Here is a 19,185-nt window from a genome sequence, read left to right on the forward strand (position 1 = left end):
CCCTGATTAAACCCTGGCTCCTCTCCCTTCTGCGTCATCCATGCACTTGGATCTGTGACCTTTGGGCATTTGTTATTCGCCCCTCCTCAACCCCACAGCATTTCCCTACATATCTGTGCATTGTATTTTATAAATTAGTTCTATTAATTCCTGTCTCCGCCTCTCCCCCCTCTAGACTGCAAGCTTGTTGTGGGCAGGGAGCACATCTACTGACTCTGTTGCCTTCTGTGCTCCCATGTGCTTAGTATAACGCTCAGCACACAGGAAGTGCTCAGTGCCATGGATAATAATGATGATTAAGCACTTACTATGTATTAGGCACCATTCTAAACGCTGGAGTAGACACAACTTTATTAGGTTAGACACAGTCCCTGGCCCTCATGGGGCTCCCAGTCTAAGTAGGAGGGAGGAAGATTTAATCCCCATTTTCTAGAGGAGGCCACCGAGACACAGAGAAGTTAAATGACTTGCCCAAGGTCACCCTGCAAGCAGTTGATGGAGCCAGGATTCGAACCTAGGTCCCCTGAATCCCGGGGCCACGCTCTTTCCATTAGGCCACACTGTTTCTGTATTAAGCCATTAGTCAAGTTGCCCGAGGAAATATTTTTGGCGCCGTTTGACCCTTGCTTGAATCATTCGCTTTTCTGAAAGGGAGATTATTGTGGATAGGGAAAAACCAAAAACAACACAAGTCCAGCTACTACCTGCATATATATTATGGGATTTGTTAAGCACTTACTATGTGCCAAGCACTGTTCTAAGCACTGAGGTGGATACAAGGTAATCAGGTTGTCCCATGTGGGGCTCACAGTCTTCATCCCCATTTTACAGATGAGGGAACTGAGGCACAGAGAAGTTAAGTGGCTAGCCCAAGGTCACACAGCAGACAATGATAATAATAACAATGGCATTTATTAAGTGCTTACTATGTGCAAAGCACTGTTCTAAGTGCTGGGGAGGTTACAGGGTGATCAGATTGTCCCACGGGGGGCTCACAGTCTTAATCCCCATTTTACAGATGAGGGAACTGAGGCCCAGAGAAGTGAAGTGGCTTGTCCAAAGTCACACAGCTGACAATTGGCAGAGCAGGGATTTGAACCCATGACCTCTGACTCCAAAGCCCGGGCTCTTTCCACTGAGCCACGCTGCTTCTCTTAGGAAGCACCATGGCCTAGCAGAATGAGCACGAGCCCGGGAGTCGGAGGGCCTGGGTTCTAATCCTGTCTCCACCACTCCCCTGCTTCGTGACCTTGGACAAGTCAATCCATCAATCATATAGAGAAGCAGCGAGGCTCAATGGAAAGAGCACGGGCTTTGGAGTCAGAGGTCATGGGTTCAAATCCCGGCTCTGCCAATTGTCAGCTGTGTGACCTTGGGCAAATCACTTAACTTCTCTGGGCCTCAGTTCCCTCATCTGTAAAATGGGGATGAAGACTGTGAGCCCCACGTGGGACAACCTGATCACCTTGTATCCCCCCAGTGCTTAGAACAGTGCTTTGCACATAGTAAGCGCTTAACAAATGCTATTATTATTACTATTATTTATTGAGCATTTACTGTGTGCAGAGCACTGTACCAAGCATTTGGGAGAGTACAAGATAACAGAGTTGGTAGACACCTTCCCTGCCCATGAGCTTACAGACTAGAACTTGTCACTTAACTTCTCTGTGCCTCAGTTCCCTCATCTGCAGAATGAGAATTCAATACCTGTTTTCCCTCCTACTTGTATCATGAGCTGCAGGAGGGATTTTATTATCCCGAATCTACCCCAGGGCTTAGTACAGTACCTGGCATGCAATCAATCAATCTATCAATCAATCAATCATATTTATTGAGCACTTACTATGTGCAGAGCACTGTACTAAGCACTGGGGAAGTCCAAGTTGGCAACATATAGAGACAGTCCCTACCCAACAGTGGGCTCACAGTCTAAAAGGGGGAGACAGAGAACAAAACCAAACATACTAACAAAATAAAATAAATAGAATAGATATGCACAAATAAAATAAATAAATAGAGTAATAAATATGTACAAACATATATACATATATACATGTATATGAAGTAAACACTTAACAATCTCCCCCTGTCACAGTGAACTCCTTGTGGACTGGGATTGCGTGTAGCAACTCTGTTGTACTGTACTCTCCCAAGCGCTTACTATTCATTCATTCATTCAATCGTATTTATTGAGCGCTTACTGTGTGCAGAGCACTGGACTAAGCGCTTGGGAAGTACAAGTTGGCAACATATAGAGACGGTCCCTACCCAACAACGGGCTCACAGTCTGAACGCAGGGGTTGACTAGGAGAGATCAGTCGAGGATAATGCCAAGGTTGCAGGTCTGTGAGATAGGGAGGATAGTAGTATTGTCTACAGCGGTGGGAAAGACAAGGGAGGAGGACTTCTGTTTTGAGCATGTTTAGTTGGAGGTGTCGGGTGAATATCTGGATAAAAGATATAATAGAGGCAGAGGGAATGTGAGACGTCTTCAAAAGAGAGACATCAGGGCTGGAAAGGGGATTTTGAAATCAACCACGTAGAGATCCTGCCACATGCACCACAGTAAGCATCATCATCATCATCATCAATCGTATTTATTGAGCGCTTACTATGTGCAGAGCACTGTACTAAGCGCTTGGGAAGTACAAATTGGCAACATATAGAGACAGTCCCTACCCAACAGTGGGCTCACAGTCTGAAAGGGGGAGACAGAGAACAAAACCAAACATACTAACAAAATAAAATAAATAGAATAGATATGTACATGTAAAATGAATAAATAAATGAATAGAGTAATAGCACTCAGTAAGTAAGCAGAGAAGCCGCCCCCCTCACCTAGTGTTTGTCCCCTCTTTGTTCCACTCCCCGGTGTAAACATTTCTGTGACTTCCTCTGCAGCAGAGAGATCCTCTTTGTGAAGGAGTATACGAACACTAGTGAGTTATCTCGTGGGAAACCATCCTCTTCACAATACAGCAGGTGAGAGTTGCTCAGTTTCCCTTCGATTTCTTCAGCCACATCCTTCTGCCGTCCTCAGAGGCCTCTGGTGCAAAAGGGCTGAAATCAACCGAGCGCTTAGTACAGTGCCCTGCACACAGTAAGCGCTCAATAAATACGGTTGAATGAATCAACCAATCAGTGGCATTTACTGAACACGTACAGTGTGCAGAGCCTCAGCACATGGGAGAATACAACAGAGTTGGTAAAAAAAAAAAAGCTGCAGTCTAGATGGGAAGGGGTTAATATAAATTTTTTAAATTATAGCACATGGGAGAATACAACAGAGTTGGTAAAAAAAAAGGTGCAGTCTAGATGGGAAGGCGTTAATTTACATTTTTAAAATTACAGCACGTGGGAGAATACAACAGAGTTGGTAAAAAAAAAAGGTGCAGTCTAGATGGGAAGGTGTTAATATACATTTTTAAAATTACAGCACGTGGGAGAATACAACAGAGTTGGAACGAAAAAGCTGCAGTCTAGATGGGAAGGCGTTAATATACATTTTTAAAATTACAGCACGTGGGAGAATACAACAGAGTTGGTAAAAAAAAAGGTGCAGTCTAGATGGGAAGGCGTTAATATACATTTTTAAAATTACAGCACGTGGGAGAATACAACAGAGTTGGTAAAAAAAAAGCTGCAGTCTAGATGGGAAGGCGTTAATATACATTTTTAAAATTACAGCACGTGGGAAAATACAACAGAGTTGGAAAGAAAAAGCTGCAGTCTAGATGGGAAGGCGTTAATATACATTTTTAAAATTACAGCACGTGGGAGAATACAACAGAGTTGGTAAAAAAAAAAAAGCTGCAGTCTAGATGGGACTAGTTGAGTAGGGACTGTCTCTATGTGTTGCTGACTTGTACTTCCCAAGTGCTTAGTACAGTGCTCTGCACACAGTAAGCGCTCAATAAATACGATTGATTGATTGATTGATTGATTGATGGGAAGGCATTAATATAAATTTTTAAAATTACAGATATGTACATAAATGCTAAAGGGCTGAGGCGGAGTGAATAGGCACAGACCCAAGTGCAAAGGTGATAAAGAAGGAAGAAGGTGTAGAGGAAATGGGGGCTTGTCAGGGAAGGCCTCTTGAGGGAGATCAATCAATCAATCGTATTTATTGAGCGCTTACTGTGTGCAGAGCACTGTACTAAGCGCTTGGGAAGTACAAGTCGGCAACATATAGAGACGGTCCCTACCCAACAACGGGCTCACAGTCTAGGAGATGTGATTTGAACATGACTTGGAAGGAGGGGAGGATGGTGGTTTGTCATTTATAGATGGGGTGGCAGTTCCAGCTACTGTGAGCCCACTGTTGGGTCGGGACTGTCTGTATATGTTGCCATCTTGTCCTTCCCAAGCGCTTAGTACAGTGCTCTGCACACAGAAAGCGCTCAATAAATATGATTGATTGATTGATTGAGGTTGTTTCTGGAAGTGTGCTTCTCAATCTGGCTGGTGGTAGAGAGAAGATATGCAGCCTCCATCACTCCAGGTCTAGGATACTGCTGAGGGACTCCTTGCCATCTCAGTCACCTGTACTAGAACTGTCTGCACTCAGTCAATTGTATTTATTGAGCGCTTTCTCTGGGCAGAGCACTAGGCGCTTAGGAGAGTACAGTATAACAATAAGCAGGCACATTCCCTGCCCACAGCAAGCTTATAGTTTAGAGAAGCAGCATGGCATACTGGATAGAGCACCGGCTTGGGTGTCAGAAGGTCATGGGTTCCTATCCCGGCTCCGCCACTTGTCTGCTGTGTGACCTCGGGCAAGTCACTTCTCTGGGCCTCAGTTACCTCATCTGTAAAATGGGGATTGAGACTGTGAGCCCCACGTGGGACAGGGACTGTGTCCAGTTAGATTTGCTGGAATGGCAACTGCATGGGTAACATTCTCCAAAATGTATTTTGCCTTAAAAAACAAAGTTTTTTTACTCCTCCAAGTCCTCCCTGAGTTCGCTCCACCGGCACCCAAATATGCCCTCACCTGAGAACGATGGAATTCAGGTCACGGCTCCCAGGACAATCAATCAATCAATCAATCATATTTATTGAGTGCTTGTTGTGTGCAGAGCACTGTACTAAGCACTTGGGAAGTACAAGTTGGCAACATATAGAGACAGTCCCTACCCAACAGTGGGCTCACAGTCTAGAAGGGGGAGACAGAGAACAAAACCAAACATATTAACAAAATAAAATAAATAGAATAGATACGTGCAAGTAAAATAAATAAATAAATAGAGTAATAAATATGTACAAACATATATACAGGACAACCAATCATCATGATGGAGAAGCACCACGACTCACTGGAAAGAGCCCGGGCTTTGGAGTCAGAGGTCATGAGTTCAAATCCCAGCTCCGCTAATGGTCAGCTGTGTGACTTTGGGCAAGTCACTTAATAATAATGATGATGGCATTTATTAAGCGCTTACTATGGGCAAAGCACTGTTCTAAGCACTGGGGAGGTTACAAGGTGATCAGATTGTCCCACGGGGGGGCTCACGGTCTTAATCCTCATTTTACAGATGAGGTCACTGAGGCCCAGAGAAGTGAAGTGACCTGCCCAAAGTCACACAGCTGACAAGTGGTGGAGCCGGGATTTGAACCCATGACCTCTGACTCCAAAGCCCGGGCTCTTTTCCACTGAGCCACGCTGCTTCTCTACTTAATAATAATAATAATAATTATGGCATTTATTAAGCGCTTACTATGTGCAGAGCACTGTTCTAAGTGCTGGAAAATGTTGGCTTCAATTGCTACTTATGTTGCAAACATTGTTAACTTAATTTAAAGAAACTACTAGCAGAGGAAGGTTTCGATCCTTCGACCTCTGAGTTATGGGCCCAGCACGCTCCCGCTGCGCCACTCTGCTCTGTGCCTCAGTTACCTCAGCTGTAAAATGGGGATTAAAACTATGAGCCCCCCCGTGGGACAACCTGATCTCCTTGTAACCTCCCCAGTGCTTAGAACAGTGCTTTGCACATAGTAAGCGCTTAACAAATACTATCCTTATTATTATTATCCAGGCTACGGCTGTGCGGGCGGGGCCGACAGCATTTTCGGTTTTGTGATTGAGTGTTAGGTTGGGAATTGCTATAAAACTGACGTTTTTATCCATCCTTTCTCTCCGTCAGCACCAGCAGCTTGGACGATTGGTCTGCTATTGAAAGGTCCACGTCTTCCAGTTACCAGTACAGCGCTCCGCCCCAGAGGTAGGTCCGGCTCCGAAGCCGAAAGCAAAACTCACCCGGTTAGGTTTCAGTCCGTCCATCTGTACTATTTATTGAGTGCCTACTGTGTGCAGAGCACTGAATTAAGCACCTGGGAGACTAGATTAAGCACTGTAATTATTATTATTATATTAATATAGTTATTATTACTATAATAATTATCTCCGTTCTGCCCCTCCGCCAAGCTAGCTCTCTTCCTCCCTTCAAGGCCCTACTGAGAGCTCACCTCCTCCAGGAGGCCTTCCCAGACTGAGCCCCTTCCTTCCTCTCCCCCTCGCCCCCCTCTCCATCCCCCCCATCTTACCTCCTTCCCTTCCCCACAGCACCTGTATATATGTATATATGTTTGTACATATTCTATCTATTTTATTTTGCTAGTATGTTTGGTTCTGTTCTCTGTCTCCCCCTTTTAGACTGTGAGCCCACTGTTGGGTAGGGACTGTCTCTATATGTTGCCAATTTGTACTTCCCAAGCGCTTAGTACAGTGCTCTGCACATAGTAAGCACTCAATAAATACGATAGATGATGATGATGATGATAGAGCACGGATCTGGGAATCGGAAGGTCGTGGGTTCTCATCCCAGCTCCACCACTTGTCCGCTGTGGGACCTAGGGGAAGTAGCTTCACTGCTCTGTGCCTCAGTCACCTCACCTATAAAATGGGGATTAAGACTGGGAACCCCAGGTGGGGCAAGAACAAATTTGCTTGTACCCACCCCAACGCTTAGCATAGTGCCTGACCATATTTAGCGTTTAACAAGTACCGCAATTATCACGGCACCTGTATATATGTATATATGTTTGTACATATTTGTTTATTTATTTATTTTATGTTGCCAGTTCGTACTTCCCAAGCACTTAGTACAGTGCTCTGCACACAGTAAGCGCTCAATAAATACGATGATGATATTACTTGTACATATCTATTTTATTTATTTTACTTTGTTAGTATGTTTGGTTTTGTTCTCCGTCTCCCCCTTTTAGACTGTGAGCCCACTGTTGGGTAGGGACTGTCTCTATATGTTGCCAACTTGGACTTCCCAAGCGCTTAGTACAGTGCTCTGCACACAGTAAGCGCTCAATAAATACGATTGATTGATTGATTATTACAATATAGAGCGCCCCAGGCTTCCTGTCCAGTGTTTTGTATCCACCCACTCCCATGGTTCTCTTTTATTCTCCAACAACAGCCACACGCATATCGTGGAAGAAGCATGGCTCAGTGGAAAGAGCCCGGGCTTTGGAGTGAGAGGTCATGGGTTCAAATCCCGGCTCCACCACTTGTCAGCTGTGTGACTTTGGGGAAGTCACTTCACTTCTCTGGGCCTCAGTGACCTCATCTGTAAAATGGGGATGAAGACTGTGAGCCCCTTGTAACCTCCCCAGTGCTTTGCACATAGTAAGCGTTTTATAAATGCCATTATTATTATTATTATTTTTCAGCGCTTAGAACAGTGCTTTGCACATAGTAAGCGCTTAATAAATGCCATTATTATTATCAAGCATCACCTAATCATTGTAAGACAACCGTAACGTTGCACTGAAACGGTTTGTAGCGGGACTCCGGACATTATCTTTGCACCTGTTATAAAACCATTTAGAGGCTGCAGAAGACTCTGCAGAAGGGGAGGGGAAACAAGGTAATGAGGTTGTCCCACGTGGGGCTCACAGTCTTCACCCCCATTTTACAGATGAGGGAACTGAGGCTCAGAGAAGTTAAGTGACTTACCCGAGGTCACACAGCAGACACGTGGCCGAGCCGGGATTCGAACCTATGATCTGGTTAACACCCCTCGCCGTGTTTCAAGTCTGACAATTCAAAGCAAATCATTTTTTTAGATTTCAGCGAAACATCAATTCCCTCGAGCGCCCCGCGTAAGCTACATCTTAACCAAGATCAGTATGTCGAGAGCTTTGTGATAGACTCGATCCTGAACGGCTTTAAGGTCTAATTTCAACTCTACCGCTGATATCCTCTGTTTATACCTGGGAAAATCATTTGTAGCCTCTTAACCTTGCCTTTGTGCTTTGGGGGGCAATTGCAAGAATTGAAAACGGCTGGAATGCACCTGGAAAATGAATAGTTGCCAATATGAAAATGACACCGTGCATATATACAGAATGAAAAGGCAAAGAGAGAAGCTAGAGCGGGGTTCAGTCGGGAGCAAGTTGACAATGTGAGCTGCTCAAAATCACTCTAAGAGTGAGAAAGGGCAAGTTCAAAATGCCTGGACCTGGAGACTATGTTGTTTCACATCCAGGAGGGAAAACGAAATCTTCAGCTCCAAGGGGCAACGGGAGAAACAGTGTTGAGAGGCAGCCAGGACTGGTGGAAAAAGCGCAGGACTGAAAATCCCCAAACCTAGGATCTAATTCCAGCTCTGCCACTTTTCATTCATTCATTCATTCATTCAATCATATTTATTGAGCGCTTACTGTGTGCAGAGCACTGTAGTAAGCGCTTGGGAAGTATAAGTTGGCAACATACAGAGACAGTCCCTACCCAACAGCGGGCTCTTTCATTCATTCATTCAATCATATTTATTGAGCGCTTACTGTGTGCAGAGCACTGTACTAAGCACTTGGGAAGTATAAGTTGGCAACATATAGAGACAGTCCCTACCCAACAGCGGGCTCATTAATTCATTCATTCAATCGTATTCATTGAGCACTTACTGTGTGCAGAGCACTGTAGTAAGCGCTTGGGAAGTACAAGTTGGCAACATACAGAGACAGTCCCTACCCAACAGCGGGCTCTTTCATTCATTCATTCAATCATATTTATTGAGCGCTTACTGTGTGCAGAGCACTGTAGTAAGCGCTTGGGAGGTACAAGTTGGCAACATATAGAGACAGTCCCTACCCAACAGCGGGCTCTTTCATTCATTCATTCAATCATATTTATTGAGCGCTTACTGTGTGCAGAGCACTGTAGTAAGCGCTTGGGAAGTACAAGTTGGCAACATACAGAGACAGTCCCTACCCAACAGCGGGCTCTTTCATTCATTCATTCAATCATATTTATTGAGTGCTCACTGTGTGCAGAGCACTGTACTAAGCACTTGGAAGTACAAGTTGGCAACATATAGAGACAGTCCCTACCCAACAGCGGACTCATTCATTCATTCATTCAATCGTATTTATTGCGCGCTTCCTGTGTGCAGAGCACTGTAGTAAGTGCTTGGGCAGAACAAGTTGGCAACATATAGAGCCGGTCCCTACCCAACAGCGGGCTCACAGTCTAGAAGGGGGAGACAGACAACAAAACAAAACATATTAACAAAATAAAATAAATAGAATAGTAAATATGTACAAGTAAAATAGAGTAATAACTATGTACAAACATATATACATATATACAGGTATAGTAAGTAAGCGCTTAATAAATGCCATCATTACTATTAACTGGCAGCGTGGCTCAATGGAAATAGCACGGGCTTTGGAGTCAGAGGTCATGGGTTCAAATTCCTGCTCTGCCAATTGTCAGCTGTGTGACTTGCTGGCTGTGTGGCTTTGGGCAAGTCACTTGACTCCCTTGTGCCTCAGTTTTCTTATCTGTAAAATGGGGATTAAATACCTCTTCTCCCTCCCCCTTAGACCCTGAGACTCATGTGGAACAGGGACTGTATCCGACCCGACTCCCTTGGCACACAGCAAGTGCTTAGCACATGCCACAGGAAAAATAAATTCTAATAGAATAATTAGGAATCATAAGAGAGTGTTAGTATTACACTAGCACTCTATCAACATTATTGGCACAAAAGGAGGAAGAAGGGGTTAATCAATCAATCAATTTGATTTATCGAGCCCTTCCTGTGTGCAAAGCACTGAACTAAGCACTTGAGAGAGTATAATATAACACAGTTGGTAGAGAAGCAGCGTGGCTTAGTGTTAAAAGCCCGGGCTTGGGAGTCAGAGGTCATGGGTTCTAATTCCGGCTCCGCCACTTGTCTGCTGTGTGACCTTGGGCAAGCCACTTAACTTCTCTGTGCCTCACTGACCTCATCTGTAAAATGGGGATGAAGACTGTGAGCCCCATGTGGGAAAAGCTGATCACCTTGTATCTACCCAAGTGCTTAGAACAGTGTTTGGCACATAGTAAGTGCTTAACAAATACCATAATTATTAGACACGTCCCTGCCCACAACAAACTTACAGTCTAGAGGACTGACTGAAAGGGGAGGGCTGTGTTCAGATGCCCGGAGATTTGGCAGGATATAGCAAGTGAAGCAGCCGTGTGGCTCAGTGGAAAGAGCATGGGCTTTGGAGTCAGAGGTCATGGGTTCAAATCCGGGCTCCGCCAATTGTCTTGTGTGGCTTTGTGCTCTGTGCCTCAGTTACCTCATCTGTAAAATGGGGATTAAGACTGTGAGCCCCCTGTGGGACAACCTGCTCGCCTTGTAACCTCCCCAGTGCATTGCACATAGTAAGCACTTAATCAATACCATTATTATTATTGAGCGACCAGATAAACTGTACCAAAAGAGCCCGCTCAATGATGGGTCAGTAATAATAACAATAATAATAATTTTGATAACTATGAAGCGCTTACCATGTGCCAAGGACTGTACTGAGCACTGGGGAGAATACAAGCAAATCGGGTTTGACACAGTTCCTGTCCCACATCGGGCTCACAGTCAATCAATCAATCAATCAATCGTATTTATTGAGCACTTACTGTGTGCAGAGCACTGTACTAAGCGCTTGGGAAGTACAAGTTGGCAACATAACAGTCTTAATCCCCATTTTACAGTTGAGGTAACTGAGGCACAGAGAAGCGAAGTGACTTGCCCAAGGTCACACGGCAGACAGGAGGTAGCTGTACTTAAAAAAAAAATGCCCAATCTGCGCTGCAAAGCCAGTCAACTGCAAAGCCAGTCAAGTGTTGGAGGACTGAAATCTCTCTATGGGCGGTGGACATTTAAAAGCAACCATTTCTTTGGAGAATTTACCAGTTTTCCTCTTGCCCTTCCATTTTCCCTGATCTTCACAGAGCGAGCGATGGCACCTGCACTTACTGCGGCCGGGAGATTCGCGACTGCCCCAAAATAACCCTGCAGCATCTTGGCATTTGTTGCCACGATTATTGCTTTAAGGTAAGCTATTTCTGGTGACAGAAAACCCCTCACCTGCTGGTGCGTACTGAACTTTGGCTTGAATGAAAAATAATTCCCGGTCGGCTCCTCCGAGGCCCAAACCGGTTAGAGGTTGCCATCCCCCTTTTCAATTCCCAGGTTGGGAAGATAATTGTTAATTTTGAAAACATCCCTATGGTTAGGGAGAATTTTGTTTTAATTTTACGGCTATTTCCTACCGAGGGTTTACATTTCCTTCCCTAATTTCTTTCTTTTCTGCTTAAACCCTGACAGAGCGGCCTCCGTGCGATGTCCCATTTCTCGGTGTGAGCCCCGCTCGGCTTACGTTTTAGAGAATTAGAGAATTAGGGAGGGTAGTGAAAAAAAGTGAACTAGTAATGCTTTCAGATTTGACAATCAGAGCCATTTCTTCTCTAAAACCAGCATACCGGTTTTAGTAGTGGTTCATTCACTTTTAGACTGTGAGCCCACTGTGGGGTAGGGATGTCTCTATATGTTGCCAACTTGCACTTCCCAAGCGCTTAGTACAGTGCTCTGCACACAGTAAGCGCTCAATAAATACGATTGATTGATTGATTCATTCATTCATTTTCTCTCCCTCTCTCTTCTCCTTCCCTTTATTCTCCCTTTTCCTCCACCTTCTCCCTTTTTCCCTTCTCTCTCCCCCATAGAGAAGCGGCGTGCCTTAGTGGAGAGAGCCCGGACTTGGGGGTCGGAGGTCGTGGGTTCTAATCCCCGCTCCGCCACTCGCCAGCCGTGGGACTTTGGGCAAGTCTCTTCACTTCTCCGGGCCTCAGTTCCCTCATCTGGAAAATGGGGATCAAGTCTGTGAGCCCCGCGTGGGACCACCTGACGACCTTGTATCTGCCCCAGCGCTTGGAATAGTGCTTGGCACATTATTTATTTATTTATTTTATTTGTACATATTTATTTTATTTTGTTAATATGCTTTGTTCTCTATCTCCCGCTTCTAGACTGTGAGCCCACTGTTGGGTAGGGACCGTCTCTAGATGTTGCCAACTTGGACTTCCCAAGCATTTAGTACAGTGCCCTGCACACAGTTAGCGCTCAATAAATGCAATTGAAAGAATGAATGAATGGAATAGTAAGCGCTTAACAAATACCAAAATTATTAATGTTATTATCTCCCCTTCCTCACTCTTCCTCTTCCTTCTGCTCTACCTCCCCAACTTCCCTTCCCTGTGCTTCACACTCCAATCACTGGCCCCCAATCCACCTCGAACCCATGTTTTTAAGGTGCTCCCGGGTAACTATCTCTTTCTATTTCCAGTGTGGGATTTGCCATAAGCCTATGGGGGATCTTCTGGATCAGATTTTCATTCATCGTGATACCGTTCACTGTCAGAAATGTTACGAGAAGCTCTTCTAGGTGAGTACCAGAGTTCTCAAAGCCACTAAAACAGTAGTTTGGGGAAAGCAAAAATAGAGCACTAAAGTGCCTTACAAGCAGCATGGCCTACTACGACTACTAATAATAATATGACTAATAATTAATTAGTGGATAGTAATTAACATTATAATGAATGTGATTGATTATAGTAATTACCAATATTACATTATATTATATTATATTATATTATATTATGTTATATTATATATTATATTATATTATATTATATTATATTATATTATATTATATTATATTATATTATATTATATTATATTATATTATATTATTCTGTTGTGTTATATTATATTATATTATATTATTGTGTTATATATTATATTATATTATATTATATTATATTATTATATTATATTATATATTACATTATATTTTATATTAAATTATATATTGTTTTGTATTGTATTATATTGTATTATTATACTGTATTATTTTATGTTATATTATGTTTTTATATATTATATTATATTATATTATATTATGTTATATTATATTATATTAATGTTATATCATATTGTATTGTATTATATTATAGCATATGTTATATTTTATATTATATTATATTATATTATATTGTATTGTATTATATTATATTGCATCATATCATAGTGTATTATATTATGTTATATTATATTATATTATACTATATTGTATTTTATATTATATTATATTATATTATATTATATTATATTATATTATATTATATTATATTATATTTTATATTATATCGTGTTATATTATATTAATATGCTATGTTATAGTATAGTATATTAACATAGTAATTATAGCAATTAACATATTGTTATTATTAACATTACTATCTACTCAGTAAATAGGAGGTATTAATAATATCTACTAGATAGAACACAGGCCTGGGCGTCAGAAGGTCTTGGGTTCAAATCCCAGCTCCTCCATTTGTCTGCTGTGTGACCTTGGGCAAGTCACTTCCCTTGCCCAAGTCACTTCACATCTGTTGGCCGAATTGTACTTTCCAAGCACTTAGTACACACACAGTTATGTTACAGTATAGTATATTAACATAGTAATTATAGCAATTAACATATTGTTATTATTAACATTACTATCTACTCAGTAAATAGCAGATATGAATAATATCTACTAGATAGAACACAGGCCTGGGCGTCAGAAGGTCATGGGTTCAAATCCCATCTCCTCCATTTGTCTGCTGTGTGACCTTGGGCAAGTCACTTCCTTTGCCCAAGTCACTTCACATCTGTTGCCGAATTGTACTTTCCAAGCGCTTAGTACACACACAGTCAGCGCTCAATAAATCTGATGGAATGAATGAATGAACTTCACTTATCTGTGTGTCAGTTACCTCATCTGTAAAATGGGGATTCAGATTGTGAGCTCCATGTGGGACGTGGACTGTGTCCAACCTGATGACCTTGTATCCCCCCCCCCTCCCAGCGCTTAGAACAGTGCTTGACACATAGTAAGCACTTAACAAATGCCATCATTATTATTATTATCTTCATTACCTGAATTATTTGATCCTCCTTTACATAATAATAATAATAATAATAGTATTTATTAAGCACTTACTATGTGCAAAGCACTGTTCTAAGCGTTGGGGTGGATACAAGGTGATCAGGTTGTCCCACGTGGGGCTTACAGTCATAATCCCCATTTTACAGATGAGGTAACTGAGGCCCAGAGAATAGTAAGAAGAAGAAGAATAATAATGGTATTTAATTGCTTACTATTTGCAAAGCACTGGGGTGGGTACAAAGTGATCAGGTTGTCCCACGTGGGGCTCACAGTCTTAATCCCCATTTTACAGATGAGGTAACTGAGGCCCAGAGAAGTTAAGTGACTTGCCCAAAGTCACACAGCTAAGTGGCGGAGCCGGGATTTGAACCCATGACCTCCAACTCCAAAGCCCAGGCTCCTGCCACTGAGCCACGCTGCTTCTCTTTACAACTCACCTGTGTTATATTGCTATTATATTATTATATATATTATATTGTTGTTATATTGCGCTTAGTACAGTGCTTTGCACATAGTAAGCACTCAATAAATATCACTAAATGAATGAACTATATCCAGCGTGGTGATATAGTGGCCTCCTATAGAAAGGCTGGCCACCTTATGACCTGTATATATGTTTGTACATATTTGTTACTCTATTTATTTAATAATTTATTTTACTTGTACATATCTATTTCTTTTATTTTGTTGGTATGTTTGGTTTTGTTCTCTGTCTCCCCCTTTTAGACTGTGAGCCCACTGTTGCCAACTTGTACTTCCCAAGCGCTTAGTACAGTGCTCTGCACACAGTAAGCGCTCAATAAATACGATTGCTGATGATGATGATGATGATGATGACGACGATAACAATTGTGTATTTGCTAAGTGCTTACTACGTGTCAAGCGCTATTCCGAGCCCTGGGATCGATGCGAGTTAGTCAGATGGGACACAGTCCCCATCCCACATGGGGCTCGCAGTTTTAAATCGGAGGGAGAACAGGTATTTAATCATCATCATCATCATCATCAATCGTATTTATTCAGTGCTTACTGTGTGCAGAGCACTGTACTAAGCGCTTGGGAAGTTTAAACGGAGAAATTGAATCCCCATTTTACAGTTGCCGAAACTGAGGCACAGAGAAGCGCCTTGTCCAGGGCCACACAGCAGGCGAGGAGGGGAGCCAGGATTAGATCCCAGGTCCTCCGACTCCCAAGCACGTGCTGCTGCATAAATGTTCGTATGGACGCGATTTCAACTCCACCCGCATAAAATACTGTCCGAGACCAGATGCTGGGCAAAGAAAAATCCATATTGAAGGGAATTCACTCATTCAATCATATTTATTGAGCGCTTACTCAGTGCAGAGCACTGTACTAAGTGCTTGGGAAGTACAAATTGGCAACATATAGAGACGGTCCCTACCCAACAACAATGATGATGATGATGTTTGGTTTGGTTTTGTTGTCTGTCTCCCCCTTTTAGACTGTGAGCCCACTGTTGGGTAGGGACTGTCTCTATACATTGCCAACTTGGACTTCCCAAGCGCTTAGTACAGTGCTCTGCACACAGTAAGCGCTCAATAAATACGATTGATTGATTGATTGATGATGATGGCATTTGTTAAGGGCTTACTATGTGCCAAGCACTATTCTAAGCGCTGGGGGGGGGGTGGGGGGAATACAAGGTGATCAGGTTGTCCCGCGTGGGGCTCACAGTCATAATCCCCATTTTACAGATGAGGGAACTGAGGTTCAAAGAAGTTAAGTGACTTGCCCAAGGTCACCCAGCAGACATGTGGCGGAGTGGGGATTCGAACCCATGTCCTCTGACTCCAAAGCCGTGCTCTTTCCACTGAGCCACGCTGCTTCTCCAGTCCGTACTCTCCCTGTGGGCAGAGAATGCGCCAACCAACTCTGGAATACTGTATCATCATCATCAATCGTATGTATTGAGCGCTTACTATGTGCAGAGCACTGTACTAAGCACTTGGGAAGTACAAGTTGGCAACATATAGAGACAGTCCCTACCCAACAGTGGGCTCACAGTCTAAAAGGGGGAGACAGAGAACAAAACCAAACATACTAACAAAATAAAATAAATAGGATAGATATGCGCAAGTAAAATAAATAAATAAATAGAGTAATAAATATGTACAAACATATCTACATATATACAGGTGCTGTGGGGAAGGGAAGGAGGTAAGATGGGGGGATGGAGAGGGGGACGAGGGGGAAAGGAAGGAAGGGGCACTCACATGCAGAGGTTTTGTTGAGGAACAGCCATGTCTCCCAAGGCTCTACGTCAGTGATGAATTTATTGTATTCTCCCAAGCGCTCAGTACAGTGCTCTGCACAAAGTCGGCACTAAATAAATGCAATTAGTTGATGGATTAATTCCGATTCCCCCAGCCTACTTTTCTTTCAGCACCTCCCCCTGCGACCCAACCCCTGGCTACTCCTCTCCTCTCCCCAGAGACTTTCCTCCGGCGGCTGCTTTGCCAGCAGCCCTTTCCTTAGTCTAGTGCTCATTACCTCCACCTTTCACCCTGAAAATGGGCTCACAGTCTGGAAGGGGGAGACGGACAGCCAAGCAAAATATGTAGGCAGGCGTCAAAATCGTCGGAACAAATAGAATTATAGCTATATGCACGTCATTAATGAAGTAGAATAGGAAATATGTACAAGTAAAATAAATAGACTAATAAATCTGTACAAATATAGACAAGTGCTGTGGGGAGGGGAAGGAGGTAGGGCTTCACTCTTGAAGCCGAGAGCGAAGAGTTTTTGCTTGATTCGGAGGTTGACGCTGTGCCCGGTGAATGATGACCCTTTTCAAAATCCTAAAACTCCCCACCGTAAAACTTTACTTAAACGGGAAGTGGGTTAGAGTCTAAATTTGGTTCTAAAATCATGCCTGGCTCCCTGATGGAGACTAAAGCCAGAGGGAGTGTTACACTTGCGTAGCCAATCACTTAACTGGGCCTAGATAGGATCAGGCCACTATTAAAATAAAAAATCTGATCAGCTTAAAAAAAAATTAAAAAAGAAACAGTCCCTCCTTTTAATTGGCATTTATTAAGCGCTTACTATGTGCAAAGCACTGTTCTAAGCGCTTGGGGAGGATACAGGGTGATCAGGTTGTCCCACGTGGGGCTTACAGTCTTAATCCCCATTTTACAGAGGAGGTAACTGAGGCCCAGAGAAGTGAAGTGACTTGCCCAAGATCACACAGCAGACATGTGGCCGAGTCGGGATTCGAACCCATGACCTCTGACTCCAAAGCCCGTGCTCTTTCCACTGAGCCATGCTGCTTCTTTTACACATGTAGGAAACAGTATGGTCCAGTGGAAAGATCATGGGCTTGAGAGTCAGAGGACCTGGGTTCTAATCCTGCTCCAACTACTGCTCAGGAGGCCTTCCCACACTGAGCCCCCTCCTTCCTCTCCCCCTCGTCCCCCTTTCCATCCCCCCGTCTTACCTCCTTCCCTTCCCCACAGCACCTGTATATAGGCATATATGGTTGTACATATTTATTACTCTACTTATTTATTTATTTTACTTGTATATATCTATTCCATTTATTTTATTTTGTTAATATGTTTGGTTTTGTTCTCTGTCTCCCCCTCCTAGACTGTGAGCCCGCTGTTGGGTAGGGACTGTCTCTATACGTTGCCAACTTGGACTTCCCAAGCGCTTAGTACAGTGCTCTGCACACAGTAAGCACGTGGCTCAGTGGGAAAGAGCCCGGGCTTTGGAGTCAGAGGTCATGGGTTCAAATCCCGGCTCCACCACTTGTCAGCTGTGTGACTTTGGGCAAGTCACTTAACTTCTCTGGGCCTCAGTTCCCTCATCTGTAAAATGGGGATGAAGACTGTGAGCCCCATGTGGGACAACCTCATCACCGTGTATCCTCCCAGTGCTTAGAACAGTGCATTGCACATAGTAAGCGCTTAATAAATGCCATCAAAATGAATAAATAAATAAATAAATAAATACAATTGATTGATTGCTTGCTGAGTGACCTTTGGCAAGTCACTGAACTTTTCTGTGCCTTAGTTTCCTCAACTGTAAGCTGAAGATTAATTCTTACTCCCTTCTACTTAGACTGTGAATCCTGTGTGGGACAGGGACTATGTCCAATCTGATAAACTCATATATGCCCCAGTGCTTGATACAAAGTAAACGCTTAACAAATATCATAAAAACAAGTATGGCCTAGCGGAGAGAGCATAGGTCTGTGGAACTGGGTTCTAATTCCGGTTCCGCCATTTGTCTGCTATGTGACGTTGAGTAACTTCTCTGTACCTCATTTTCCTTATCTGTTAAATGGGGATTCAGTATCCTTTCTCTTTCCCACTTTAACCAAAAGCCCCTTGTGGGACAGAGACTGTGTCCAACCTGATTATCTATTATTCATTCAATCGTATTTACTGAGCACTTACTTTATAAGCATGGTACTAAGCACTTGGGAGAATACAATCTACCCCAGGGCTTAGCACAGTGCTTGGCAAATAGTAGGAGCATAACAAATACCATTATTGTTATTATTATTGGCAAATTTAACACAGAAAGGCCACAAAAGTAATATAATTTTTATGCCACTTGTCTGCTATATGACTTTGGGCAAGTCACTTCACTTCTCTGACTCTCAGTTACTCCATTTGTAAAATGGGGTTGAATAATAATAATGATGGTATTTGTTAAGCACTTACTCTGTGCAAAGCACTGTTCTAAGCGCTGGGATAGATACAAGGTGATCAGGTTGTCCCACGGGGGGCTCACAGTCTTCATCCCCATTTTACAGATGAGGGAACTGAGGCCCAGAAAAGTTATGTGACTTGCCCAAAGTCACACAGCTGACAATTGGCTGAGCCAGGATTTGAACCCATGACCTCTGACTCCAAAGCCCGGGCTCTTTCCACTGAGCCA

The 19,185-nt window shown here is 43.1% G+C and overlaps 1 protein-coding gene and 1 non-coding gene across 2 annotated transcripts in view; one reads left to right on the forward strand and one right to left on the reverse strand.

Annotated features, from left to right (window-relative positions):
• Positions 1–19,185, forward strand: part of ZNF185 (zinc finger protein 185 with LIM domain) — a 150,285-nt gene that overhangs the window by 128,416 nt on the left and 2,684 nt on the right. Inside the window, exons 28-31 of the mRNA XM_038748610.1 lie at positions 2,902–2,982; positions 6,147–6,224; positions 11,237–11,339; positions 12,631–12,729. Coding sequence (XP_038604538.1) covers positions 2,902–2,982; positions 6,147–6,224; positions 11,237–11,339; positions 12,631–12,729 — 361 coding nt within the window. The remainder of the gene's footprint in view (positions 1–2,901; positions 2,983–6,146; positions 6,225–11,236; positions 11,340–12,630; positions 12,730–19,185) is intronic.
• On the reverse strand, positions 5,813–5,884 carry TRNAM-CAU. The gene has a single exon. It is a non-coding gene; the product is annotated as a tRNA-Met (tRNA).

Source organism: Tachyglossus aculeatus, chromosome 6 (genome assembly GCF_015852505.1).
Source record: "Tachyglossus aculeatus isolate mTacAcu1 chromosome 6, mTacAcu1.pri, whole genome shotgun sequence".
NCBI lineage: Eukaryota > Metazoa > Chordata > Mammalia > Monotremata > Tachyglossidae > Tachyglossus > Tachyglossus aculeatus.